Source organism: Coturnix japonica, chromosome 6 (assembly GCF_001577835.2).
Source record: "Coturnix japonica isolate 7356 chromosome 6, Coturnix japonica 2.1, whole genome shotgun sequence".
NCBI classification, from domain to species: domain Eukaryota; kingdom Metazoa; phylum Chordata; class Aves; order Galliformes; family Phasianidae; genus Coturnix; species Coturnix japonica.
Genome location: NC_029521.1, coordinates 5,925,427 through 5,938,537, shown reverse-complemented (window position 1 = coordinate 5,938,537; position 13,111 = coordinate 5,925,427). Strand labels below are relative to the sequence as shown.

Genomic DNA, 13,111 nt, shown 5'->3' with positions numbered 1-13,111 from the left:
TTATAAGAAAATGCTACAAAAAGTTGAATACAAACAGTATTGCCTACCCCAACAAAGGAAAAAAGCTGTTTCATAAGTAGGGTGTGCAGCAGGGAAACACAATTGGAATGAAAACCTGGGTGAGTTTTGCAACAGTACAATAGGGCTGAGAAGACTATTGTTATAACCTGCGGAGGGAGGACTTGTCTGACAACTGCTAATTCCTATGCAGGCCAGATTTCTCTCTCCATGTGACCCATGCTGCTTCCTGAGGCACCTATTACAGTAATATCATCTGTCTTTGACACCCCCTAGACAGGGCCTGGACTGGGAAGCTTTGAAACTTGGGTTTTGGTGAGAAGCAACACTGAGACACTGATACACCTGCACAAACACAAAGCTGGGTACTGTCCAGGTTGGTGGTGGAGTCACCAACACTGGGGGTGTTCAAGGAACAATTGGATGCTGTGCTGAGGGATATGGTTTAGTGGGAGCTATTGGTAATAGGTGAACGGTTGGACTGGATGACTTTTAGGTCTTTTCCAGCCTTGGTGATTCTATGATTCTATGACTGATCTACTCCCTGTGGCCTCACAACACATGTGTCCCCCTCATCCCTTGGGGGCACACAGGCAGTGTTGGTGTCCCTCGTGTTCCAGCTTGTTCACATCAGTCCCATTGTCCCCTAGGTGTGACAAAGAGATGTGGCTGCTCTTGGTGGCTCTGGGCCTGGCCCAGGAGCTGGCTGATGCCAACCCACATGGAGAACTGAGCCATGAAAACCCCGAGCAGTTCATGAACATTGTAAGTAGCTCAGGAAAGAGTCCTCCCCAAGGTACCCTGTCCTCCACTGGGGTGGAGGGATTTTGCAAAATCCACGCCTCCAGAAAAGGGAAACGGGGGACCCCAAAATAATTAAAAACAGCGGTAACGACCTGAGGAGAAACAAACTAATTTACTAAATATGGTATCGGAATGCAAGATAACACACTATAACACAATATAATTAGAACTGAAGCTAATAAATCAAATATAATGAGAGAGTATCTGAAAGCTGTAGGCTTTATAGTCATACTGAATTGATGTGCACAGTCAGGACAGGCAGCAGCCAGGAGAGGCAAAGAAGAAGAGCGACAAAGAGAAAAAATCCCATCAGGTGACTTTGCCAGGAGTTCTATCTCCTCTCTGACCACAAAGCCCCTGGGGAATGCAGTTCTTCTTCTCTTCTGGGCAGGTACCCGGAACTGGAACATTAACACTTTAACTCCGAGTGCACTACATGATGTTATCGTGTGGGATACCAGTAACCAAAAATCATCAAACCATGACAAAATTGCCTCTTCCACTGCCTTCCTGTCCCTGCAGAGTGAGAAGATCCGCTTCCAAGGGTACCCCAGTGAGGAGTATGATGTGCTGACTGACGATGGCTATATCCTTAGTGTGAACAGGATTCCCCATGGCAGAGGCAACACTGGGGACTCAGGTGAGGTTGATTTCACCAAGCAAGCAGCACAGTTATCAACCTGTTCAGAGACAAGACTACATACAGGAGGAAAGTTGTGCAAAGCATAATTCCCTGGGGCAAACCCTCAGCCCTGGATCAGGGTTTCCTGATGTCTCAGAGCCAGAGATCTCAAATATTCACTGAGATTCATGAGGATATTTTCTTTTCATCTAGGAAGGAGTTTTCTTGTGTGAAGTATCTGATTTCTTCTCATTCAGGATCCAGGTCGCCTGTGCTGATAGTGCATGGGTTCAGCTTAGATGGTGGTGACTGGGTGGACAATCTCCCTGATAGCAGCCTGGGCTTCATCCTGGCAGATAAAGGGTATGATGTATGGATCGGAAACTGCCGGGGAAACAGCTGGTCCCAGAAACACCTGAACCTCTCTGTTGACCAGGAGGAGTTTTGGGACTTCAGGTGAGGAAGAGCATGAGGGTAGGGCCAGGAAACAGGGCTGCTGGTTTTACCCACCCCAAACCCCTGGGAGGTTGCAGGCAACTGGAGAGGGGGAAATGGGCATCCTCTCCAGATCTCCTTTTGCTTTCCAGCTTCCATGAGATGGCTGTGTATGACGTCCCAGCCATGGTGAACTTCATCCTGCAGCATACAGGGCAGGAGAAGCTATTCTACATCGGCCATGCTCAGGGCAACTCTCTGGGTGAGTGGGAACAAGGAGCTGGATGTGCAAAGGGTTTACTACATGTTATGCCTTATTCAAGCTTTAGATATGCTCCTCTTCCCCTTCTCTTCCAGCAGAAGTTCATTTGTTCAGAGAGGAAAGGGAAGGGAAGGGAAGGGAAGGGAAGGGAAGGGAAGGGAAGGGAAGGGAATGGGATAGGGAAAGGGAAGGGAAGGGAAGGGAAGGGAAGGGAAGGGAAGGGAAGGGAAGGGAAGGAGGATTTTCAACAAGGTCCCAGGTCAGAGATCTCCTCAGTCAGACCAGGCATATATATGAAATACATGAAATATATGGCATCACTGTTGCTGCTGGGGTTATTGTTATGATTTCTTGCTGTTTCTCAGGTTTCATAGCATTTTCGAGCATGCCACACCTGGCTGAGAAAATCAACCTGTTCTTTGCTTTGGCTCCTCTTTACACCTTTCATCATGTTAAAGGCCCTGTGTTAAAGCTTGCATTTTTACCAGACACACTGTTGAAGGTATGGCAATATTTTTTCTGCTATTCCCATGCATTTTCCCAATGAATTAATTAAATCCAAGTGATTTTAGTAAGTCACATCCTTTGTGTCATGATAGCTCCTCAGCTGTCATGATCTGAGACCATACCTTCTCTAAGTCTTGAAGATCCCAATCAACAGGGATGTCCCTCTCTCCAGTTGAACACTCACCAATTTCACACTAAACCACCCATACTTGTCCATCATTCTTGCTTTTAAACAGAGGGGAAGATGAATTGTATGAGCCTGGCTATCTCAGGCAGAACTTTTGGAACACCAAGACAGTGGGGACAACAGCATGGGTTGGAAAGGACGATGATGGCATCATGCTGTTCTGAGGCTCACATGTGACCACGGGGCAGCCTGCTCATGAGTCTGGCTGGCTCAAATGTGTCCCCAGCCCTACTGAGTAGCTACCTGACAATGCTGTCTGAGGTCAAGAGGTTCCAGAGAAGAGAGGACGTATGTTGCAGGAGGTGCAGTGACCTGTTTCTTCCACTCTTGCAGATAATATTTGGAACAAAACAACTGACCCTGGTGGGAAGGAACGAGAGAGCCATTCTTGCTAAGACATGCAGCAACACGCTAATAGCTGAAGTCTGTGAAAATGAGATCTTCCTTATTGGTGGATACAACAAGAACTTGAATGTAGTAGGTGTATCAGCTTCTCTAGGTCACAGTGATACACACGCCATTTCCAGTTTCCCCGAGCTTTCCCTAGACAAATGGAAACAGATAAGCCCAAAAAATGCTTCTGTGGGTCAGAATCCTTTGTGGTTTTGCCTGCAAAGGGAAGGGCTTATTTCCTGCTGGCCTACGACATGTTCGCAGGACAAATATTGTCTGGCCTGGTTGTATCTACATTTTAAAATGATGGTTTACAACATATCTTCATATTTCCTTTTTTTTTTTTTTTTCCCCTTCCTGCAGAGTCGTCTGGATGTATATCTAGCTCATTTTCCAGACTATACATCCGTAAAAACTCTTCTCCACTGGGGACAGGTAGATACTCTGATTTTATAATGTCAGTAACAGATGTCTTTTAATCTGCAAATACAGTATTCCCTTCCAACCCAAAGCACTCAATGACTATGAATCAATTATTCTATGATTATGACTCTTAAAACTTTCTGCTTCAGACTGCCAAGACTGGGGAGTTCAAGCAGTTTGACTATGGGGAGAAGAATCAGGAGAAGTACAACCAGGTAAGCAGGAGCTTGTGGATGAAGAGGATGAGGCTGTCTGTGTGGGATGAAGGTTGCATACTCCAGTGGCTGTTGTGTCTTCTAGGGTGTTAAAGACAGTACGTCACATCTATTAGTATCTGTCAGCATTATTAATATCAAAGTCAATGAATAACTGCAACATTTCCCCCAGACCACCCCGCCCTTCTACAAGATAGAAGACATGACAGTGCCGACTGCATTGTGGAGCGGTGGGCAGGACTGGGTTAACCCGCCTCCAGAGACCCAGCGCTTGCTCCCCCGTATCACCAACATCATCCATCATGAGCACTTCCCTGACTGGAACCACTTTGACCACCACTGGGGTAAGGATGCCCCACAGCGCATGTACGGACAGATTGTCAATCTGATGGATAAAAATTAATGAAGGGACTAACGTGCTGGCCTAGGGTGAAGGAACCGTTTGTTCCCACAATCTCAGTGGCATGAGTTTGGGGTAAGGTGTGCTGTTCTCCTCTGCTCTTTTTAAAGATGTCTCCTATCGCCCTATTCTGCACCAATGTAATGAATTAAAAAATCACTGTTTAACTTCTGCCTGCTCTCCGTGACTCCAATTTGCAATAAACTCTTGTTTATTACTATTATACTACCTGTGAAAGTCGTTTGCGCGGTGTGATTCCCTTGTGTGATGTGCTCATCATCCACTGATACTAGAAAGGAACACAGAGGGCTGAGCCTGTCAGGTACTCACATTTTTCTGTCCCCCTTGGCAGTTCTCTGACTTGCACTCTGCATTGCCAGGAACCCACAAGGCCCATTCAGTCTAACTACTGGCTCCACATGGGATTACCCAAAAGGGCAAGTTGTTTCTGGGGAGCGGGAAAAGGAATTAAAACAACAACAACAAAAAACTTGTTTAAATAGGATTAATTTGAGCTAGAATACTGAAAGATGCTTAAGGAATCTTTTAAAGATAGAAAAGTCAACAATTGCATAAGCTGATAATCTGATCAGCTGAGAAAATTGACAAATCCTTTACTATTTTTTCTTAGAAGAGGCAGAAGTATTTACTGCAATGCTCTGGAGACAGATTGTCCTAAAGAAATGGGAAAACATCATTAGGTAAAGTGTATTACATCAAATGGCAGATCTTAACACAACTTGTCCCCAAACTGTCAGTATATGCATATGTAGAAGACATCTGTCCTAATGGCAACCAGACTTGATCTTATTTCTTTATGAATTACTTGTGTTGAGAATAATATACACTCAAATGCAGGCAGAACCCTCTGCCGGCAGCACGATCTATTGCACAGCTTATGTAATACTACAGTGCCACTCCTTGGTCTGTCACGTGTAAACATATTGAATTGGAAAAAAGCTCTTTAGTCAGAAAATAAACAACTCAACATAAAAGATTCAGTCTTATGACCAAAATATCTCAGATAAACCCAAAGACGTAGGCAATGCGTACATTGCTTAAGCCTTTTCTTCCTTTGGATTTCATACATCACATATCAGAATTAGAGGACTGTAAGACTGTCCTTCTTGTAATTGCTTTTCAGGATTTATTTGTCTCAGTGATTCCTCTTTGGCTTCTCAGATGTTGAAAAGAAATAAACACATCCAAAATGTGATTAATTACCATTTTTATTGGATTTTAAGGGTACCGGATCCATATTACATCTCAGGACACGGCGCGTTGCTCTGGTTTCTCTGTTAGATCCCTTCGATCCATCTTGGAAGGTTTAAAGGTCCTTTACTGGTCCTAATACAGCAATGTGTCCCTGATGAAGCCACAGATAAGCTAAATCACGGTGGGGTCGTAATGACATCAACACCTTCATACCTCTTACATTGTATAACAGCAAAACGCCGCACAAGGAGCGCTCCGGGTGCCGGGCGGGCACACAGCACCCAGTGCCCGCCTCGTCGTTTAGGGGGCGTGCTGCGGTGCCGCTCCTCCCCGCAGCGATGGCGCGGGTGCTGGTGGTGGGTGCGGGGCTGACTGGCAGCGTCTGTGCTGCTCTGCTGCAGGGGGCGACGAGGGAGCGGGTCTGCGTGTGGGACAAGGCGCGTGGAGCAGGTGGGCACGCGTGGGACGGCCGGGAGGGTGCGGGAGGGCGGACAGCGGGTGGGCGCTGAGCAGCTGCCGCCGCAGGGGGACGCATGAGTACGAGCCGCAGCGCGCTGGACGCCGCCTGCACTGCCGACCTGGGAGCGCAGTACATCACCCGGAGCGCGGGGCAGCGCGGCAGGTAAGCGGGGACGCGCTCGGGCCGGCGGTGGATGCGATGCCGGCACCCGTGGGGTGCGCGTCTGCATCCCTGTGCTTTTATCACACCGAGGTTCTACGAGGAGCTGCTGTGTCACGGCATCCTGGAGCCGCTGTCTGCGCGCATCGAGGGACTGATGGAGAAGGAGGGCAGTTGTGACTACGTGGCGCCTCAGGGCATCTCCTCCGTCGTCAAGTACTATTTGCGGCAGTCTGGTAATGTTTAGATGCCTTTGTGTGAAGTTTGTTAATTACTGCGTTCCTGAATGGCCTAATTGGTGATTTAAACGTGTAAAGCAGCTTCTTGTTTCTTTATGTGGAGTTACTGAAATGTGTAAACATAACAGTGAGCATTAGGTGTTCCCACATTGCTTTGGTGACCAGCTCGCTACAGGTGTGTGAAGAATGCCTACGAATAGAAGGTCTGCAGGACTCCTTGCCCTGTGCTGTGTGCTATTCACATTTGGTTCCATCCTGAGCAGGTTTGGCTGGCTGAAGTCACAGGAAATCAACCTGGAGATTTCCCATCCATTTATGGAGCTGAATCCATCAATAAGGAGTCAGAGGAGGGCCAGACCTAGAGTGAGGCTGATAGGAGCTTTCCAGGTGATTGCAGAACCATGAGGGTTGGAAGGGACCTCAGAGTGATTGCTGAACCATAAGGGTTGGGAGGGACCTCAGGAGATCGTTTAGTCCATCCCGCTGCTAAAGCAGGTTCCCTAGAGTAAGTCACACAGGAAGGTGTCTAGCTGCGGTTGGAATATCTCAAAGCAGGAGACTCCACAGCCTCTCCAGATCTGCTTTTTAACGTGATATCCTGGTTGTTAAACCAATTCAACCCGATTTGTGAGTCTCTGCACACAGATTGTTTGTGCGCTTGGTAGTTAGTAAGCCATCCAGTTACTAAGAAACTACTGTGTGTTTTCTACATGGCATTCAGTCATATGCATTTAATGTTTTCAAACCAGGTGCAGATGTCTTCTACGAACACCATGTAACTCATATCTCCCTCCGAGGTGGGAAGTGGGAAGTCTCCAGGAAAATGGCATCACCGGAATTGTTTGATGTAGTCATTCTCACAATGCCCGTCCCACAAATCCTTCAGCTGCAGGGTGATATTGTGAACAGTAAGTGCATACCTCAAAACTTCAGGCATTTTAGCCTACAATGGTGATTTGGGGATCTTGTGTAGCAAAAAAGCACTCAACAGGCCAAGTTGTCTGTTAAATTCCACTCTGATAGGATGAATCTGGAACTGGTAGTATGGCCATATAGGCATGCAATCTCCCTCCCAAGTCTAGAAGCTGAAAACTTCTCATTCCTTCTAGCTTGTTTACAGTTTTTGGCTGCCCCCTGGGGGTTGTATTCCCCAAACATTATCAAGTCTCAATTAACCTTCAGTGATTAACTAGGGTAAGTGTGTTTCAAGTGGACTTGATGTGTTTGCTGTGAGATTGTTCCAAGCTAAGGCGCGCTCACAGGATGGGCCCCACTGATTTACAGGGCAGAGCTCTGGATCCAGCTCTGAGTACTGGTGCTGCGTGGAAGCCATTTCCCAAGCTCTGGGAGAGCCACATGTGAATTTATCAAGATATCTGCTGTTCTGTACCAAGAACACACTGCATCTGGTTAATAAATGCTCTTTGTGCTTGCAGCATGTAGGACTAGCCTTGTGGCTTTGCTGTGAGTTGGCTCTGGTCTCACAGGGCTTGGTGCATCTTTGCTGCCAGCTCCTGAAGTAGATGGTGTAAAGTCAGTGGGTTTTCAGCTCTTTGATCTGTAGCAGCTCCTTCAGTGCCATGAAGTGCTGACCTTGGCTCCTTGTGTCCTGGATCTTGGATCTTTATGAGCTTGAGTATTCACATGAGCAAGCAAAATGGTAATTCTTCCCTTGCAGGAATGTAACTTTTTGCTGTATGAGTGTGATGGGTAACTCTCTCACATCAGTATTCTTCCCTTACTTGAGCATATTTAAGTGTTGGAGTATTGTGCTTTTAATCAGTGGTCCTGCAAATAATCTCCTTAAACACATGCAGTATGTTTCTTTAATAAGAAACAATAAGAAAGCAGTTTGGACACGTATGCTATTGTTTTCAGAGATGTGTCCTGAAAATTAGACACCTGTATTTATAATTATGTGAAAACTTCCTGGTCTGATTCACCCCTCTGATTATTATCCTTTACTGATAGTTCAGGCTGGCAGCAATGAAGTTGCTGAGAGAAGCCTGAGGGCTATCAAAAGGGGCTTAGTAGGGTTGGGGTAGTTGGCTGACAAAGCAGGAACAGAGATTCAACAGAACAGGAGCAGAGATTTTCCTCTATCCCTTCAGTGCCAGGGAGGGATGCTGAATAGACCAGGAAAACTCAGGTGATACATACGTGGCTAAGAGGCCAGTGCCATCACAGGGATTTTGGCTTGTTCAACCATGGAGTTGGAATTACAGTAGAATCACCAAACACAAGCAGTCACAAGAGAAAAAACCCAACTATATCTTCATTTTCTGTTTCTTTACGCAGCATGTAGTATGTGAAGAGCTGGTGACTCCCTTAGCTTTCTGTAATTGAGTCCTAGAGTTAGTCTGAGGCAGCAGAAAATTGTTATCTCCTTGCAACATGCTTGGAACAACGTTAGGTGGCAGCAATCAAATGATGTTTAGGTCTTTTAGTTTGCGTGACTATATTTAGTGCCCTTAACTTGTATTTGGATTTTACATATTTTGGTAATAATTGCTGTGGTTATGCAGAAGTTAAATGGAAGATGAATAAATGTGTTTCTGAGTTTTGCAGTATAAATTCAGTGTCAAGAAGGAATGCATTTGATTAAAAGCAGAATATTTGGAAGTGGAAAAATGAGATGTTACAAATACTTACTACCCAGTAGTATTTCAGACAAGGTCTTCCAGTTGTAATCTTTTAGAATCCCAGATTTTCACACAGATTCCCATGTGGTCACTAATCAACGTGGCCTTTTTTTAAATGTATTTTCAAATGACACTGGCAAACTTACAGGTTCTGTGTTCTTTAAGGTATTTGGCAACGTGGCAATTAAAGATCTCAACAATCCCAAGTAGCTTCTATTTCTGCATTAGGGATGTTTTCATTAAGTTGCTTTTACTTGGAATTTAAAGTTATGGTTCTGCATGTTTAATCTGCTAATAAGAAGGAATGTTGTGGCTTTTGTTTTGAGCCTGACCTATTTTTTTCATTTGTCTGAATGTCCCACATGTTTTAAATAGTACAAGCTGATGAGAAGATATCAGTTAAATAGGACTACATTTACTTAAGTAGTATGTAATGTGAATTAGGAAAGCAAAACTTTTATAGCTTTTCATGACCCCCAAGTTCTTGCTTGAGTACTTTATGTATATGTTTATTTTTGGATAGGCTGATGATAAATTTTCAGTTCTGTAGTTCCATCTCTAAGCAATATCTTAGCAGGGTTTATCCAGACTTTGAGTTTACTCTTCTTACCTAACAAATCTAAAATGTCCAATGTAAACATGTGTGCTGAAGGGTTAGTTACTTATCGGACCTAGGAGCCGAGGTCACACCATGCAAATATTTGTGCTTTCTGGAAATACAAGTAGTTAGTAGTTTTGTGTGAGTGGTTGTTCGTATTAACGTGGTCTTTTAAAAACAGGGCACTCCTTTGAAATGGTTGCATCTAATACTGGCTGAGGTTGTTTTATTGGAGGCTCAGCATTGGTGAAATCAAGTAAAACACTGATGGGAGTGTGAGGCAGCAGTTGTTTGGCTTAACAGAGATGTGGGACATCTTACTCTGGTATGAAACCCTCCACACTTGCCACAGGAGAGCAGTTACAGGACACACCATGGCTGTCGTCTGCTCTGGAGTCCCTCCAGCAAGTCTGTTCTATCAGCACAGCTGTCTGTGAGACCACAGCAACACAACTTCCCCCTGCCCCAAAAGGCAGGGAGGTTATTTTTAGCGGGATCAGTTGCAGATCTGCAATTCACCATGTGGTCCACAGGCTTACTGGTGTAATGTGTGCTTCCAGCAAAGGGAGGGGAATAACATGGGATCTGTGTAACTGTGTGAGCAAAGAAATGCTTGTTATTCTGTGGTTTGAATTCTAAGCTTAGGTTTCCTGTGTAGTCCCAGGAGAGGTTCAGAGCACCTGCGCCTTCAACTGTCAGCAGAATGTGTTGATTTAGCTAAACTGATTTTTAAAAGTTACATCTGATATGTCAGGCAATGCTGCTTTTGTGTTGATGTGTAATTCATCCTGATTTGCCCATCTGTGTTTACTGTAACCTGTCTATACTTCTTTTTGTCCCTTCTGCTGGTTGGCAGAATGCTGCAATACCAGTGGGTTTCATCGTGGGATGTTATTTAATGCCACTTGAGCATCTTTCATTGAACTATAGAATGGCTTGGGCTGGAAGGGACCTTGGAGTCCATCCAGTCCCAGCCCATGGCATGGGCTGATTGCCAGTCACTACCTCAGTCTGCCCAGTGTCAGTGGGTGCCATTTTTTCTGCCCTGAAGACTTGATTACACAACTTCTCTTTATGATGCTATTTTACCATGCACACGTTTTGCCTTTTTGCAAAATAGTAAAGGTGATGGTACACACAGCCTGTACTTGGAAGAGAACAAATAAATGATCTAAAATTTGTTTATCTGAGCAGTAAACACAAGATACCTCTCAGTTTTTTCAGTCTTTGGGAATGTCCAGGGATTGTATTTAAACAGAGAAACGTTTCCAAAGCTGCTCTTTGCCTTGAGCCTACAGGGGAAAAAAAAAATATCTGCCAAAAAAATGCGAACAAACTGGACAACTCTGAAACAACTCTGAAATTTCTTTATTCATGTTTCATGATACGTGCATTTAATGAGCTGATGGCTTCTGTGTTGTAAGAATCCTGACTGTGTTACTGAGAACTTATTCTTCAGTAAGTCTTGATAAGGAATTTATATTAGTTTTTTATTTTTAAAATCCAGAATGTTAAAAGGAAGAAGAATGGGCGCTGTTGCAGCAGGAAAGATCAGACAGTTGTTTACATTGTCACAGAGGCCTTTTTCTTCTGTAATTCCAATCCAGAATATAACTGTTAGTATTTCAAGTGTGGTGAGGTACTGGAACAGACTGCTCAGGGAAGTGATGTAGTCACCATCCCTGGAGGCATTCAAAAAATGTGGATGTATGGCACCAAGGCACATGGTTTTGTGGGCAGTATTGATGGTGATGGGTTGGTGACTGGGCTGGATGATCTCAGGTGTCTTTTTGAACCTTCATCATTCTATTGTATGACTTTGTTCTTTAAAATACATTAATAAATAAAATAAAATTTTATTTTTGAACATTGGTGCTCACCTAATTGTTTATAGATCTGGGACAGGGAATGGAGGTTGAAGTTTGTGCAAGTGAGCACACTTTGTAAAATAGTGTGCCTAGAGGTACGATCTTGTATTTGTCATATACCTTAATAGATTGTAAAAGAAAGTTAGGTATTGTTTGAACTTCATTAAAAAATCAGGTGTGAGACTTCCCAAAGGCCTTTGAGACTTGTTAGTTTACCATAATTCCTGTTTTCTGTAGGAAATGCTTTAGCATCTGCTATCAGTTCTTTGTTCAGGGATGTTTGAGGGGTTAAAAACTTTATTTCACATGTGCTTAACTGTATATCTGTATGTAAAGAAGGGTTTATTGATCTCTTCACATGGCTTTGTACTTCAGAAGATGCTTCTGCTTTGTTTTAAGTAAAGCTAAAAGACTTGTAAATGGCATTTTCTATTTCTACCTTTTGAGCAATGACCCAGACTAAGATGTACATGTGGACATCGCGTAACTACTTGAACTGAGCTGCCAATAACTTAGATATCAAGCAATTGCAGATGTAAAATGAGTGTGTTTTAAATTTGGTGTCTGCCCTGTATAGAATAAGTAAGCCCTGGAGTGTAGCTGAACAAGGTATTTCTAAAATTGTTTATTGGCAGTGAAGTCTCTGTTGCTCTGTTGTGAAATTGTCTGCCAAAGTGGTGGTTGGGAGGGAACAGCAGTGAACGTGTCAACTAAAGGCTGAGCAGGATGGCAGCCTATGGAAAGACATAGATGCAAACTTTACTGAATATACCATGTTCAGACAGCAACTGCACTGTTTGAGTGTCTTGCTGACTGTTAAGTGATGGCAGAGCAAGAAAGCGATGTGTGTTTTTATAAAGCATAAAAGTCTTTCTGGCTGTTTGCATATCCTTTTCTCACCAGCACAGCTGGAAGTGCTTTCATCAAAAATAGTCTCATCTATTTTGAATTAGGAATGCTTGTTGCAAAAAATAAGCTCAAAACCAACTGTAGTGGAAATGCTGAATCACGGCTTGAACCAGTGATGGAGCATCTGATGGTAAGGCAGGGCCAGCCCAGGGGAGCTCAGGTGTATGCAATGCATCTGAGTGATCTGAAGGGGTGGAGACCTAATTTAAGGACTGTGGTGGAGGCAAGGGTGTCTCTCTGTGTATGGGAGGCCTTCTGAAGGTAAGCAGCTTTTTCTGTGCATGCAGCTATTGTGTTTGAACAAATCATTGCTTGCTGCAGCCTTTTTTAAATGTTTAGGAAGTGGTAAAATGCCGTAGTAATTCCATGAGAAAAGGTCTGACAGTTCCTCGTGGACAGCTTCAGCTCAAGGTTCATAAAAGAAAATGGTTAACTTTCACATCTCACATGTGCTCTAAAATGGTGTGGCAACATGGGGCTTTGGCAGGGTTTTCAGACGGCTTGCTGACCTGGATTATGTATTAATACCATTTTTACTTGGTATTTTTTTAAGCCCTCTTAAATCTCCTGGCAGTGAAACTGCTGCTGATATGCTTGTATTTGCAGGCAGTAAGATATGTGTCATCAATTTACAAGCAATGAGCCGATAATGTTCCAATTAGAAACTTTTATTAATTGTAGCGGGTAAAACAAAAAGGCAATTCAGCGCTGGGCGACAGGGGAATCCTCGTTCCTCCAACTGCCGCACCTTCCCG

At 44.1% G+C, this 13,111-nt stretch overlaps 2 protein-coding genes across 2 annotated transcripts in view; both read left to right on the top strand.

Moving 5' to 3' along the window:
• Positions 1-674: 674 nt before the first annotated feature.
• On the top strand, positions 675-4,599 carry LOC107315613 (lipase member M-like). The gene is made up of 9 exons (XM_015866145.2): positions 675-783; positions 1,345-1,462; positions 1,702-1,900; positions 2,032-2,141; positions 2,507-2,643; positions 3,169-3,312; positions 3,592-3,663; positions 3,801-3,866; positions 4,039-4,599. Exons 1-9 carry the CDS (start codon positions 682-684, stop codon positions 4,267-4,269), a joined length of 1,179 nt encoding a protein of 392 aa, XP_015721631.1. The 5' UTR covers positions 675-681; the 3' UTR covers positions 4,270-4,599.
• Positions 4,600-5,783: 1,184 nt separating this feature from the next.
• The window catches only part of RNLS (renalase, FAD dependent amine oxidase), a 39,021-nt gene continuing 31,693 nt past the window's right edge, over positions 5,784-13,111 (top strand). Inside the window, exons 1-4 of the mRNA XM_015866205.2 lie at positions 5,784-5,931; positions 6,007-6,103; positions 6,194-6,336; positions 7,089-7,247. Of these exons, the coding sequence (XP_015721691.1) occupies positions 5,820-5,931; positions 6,007-6,103; positions 6,194-6,336; positions 7,089-7,247 (511 nt within the window). The 5' untranslated portion in view covers positions 5,784-5,819. The remainder of the gene's footprint in view (positions 5,932-6,006; positions 6,104-6,193; positions 6,337-7,088; positions 7,248-13,111) is intronic.

Coding starts and splice junctions, on each gene's coding strand:
- LOC107315613 (XM_015866145.2), top strand. CDS start 682: ATGTGGCTGCTCTTGGTGGCTCTGGGCCTGGCCCAGGAGCTGGCTGAT. Junction 2,142..2,506: donor TGCTCAGGGCAACTCTCTGG/GTGAGTGGGAAC, acceptor GCTGTTTCTCAG/GTTTCATAGCATTTTCGAGC. Junction 3,313..3,591: donor ACAACAAGAACTTGAATGTA/GTAGGTGTATCA, acceptor CCCTTCCTGCAG/AGTCGTCTGGATGTATATCT.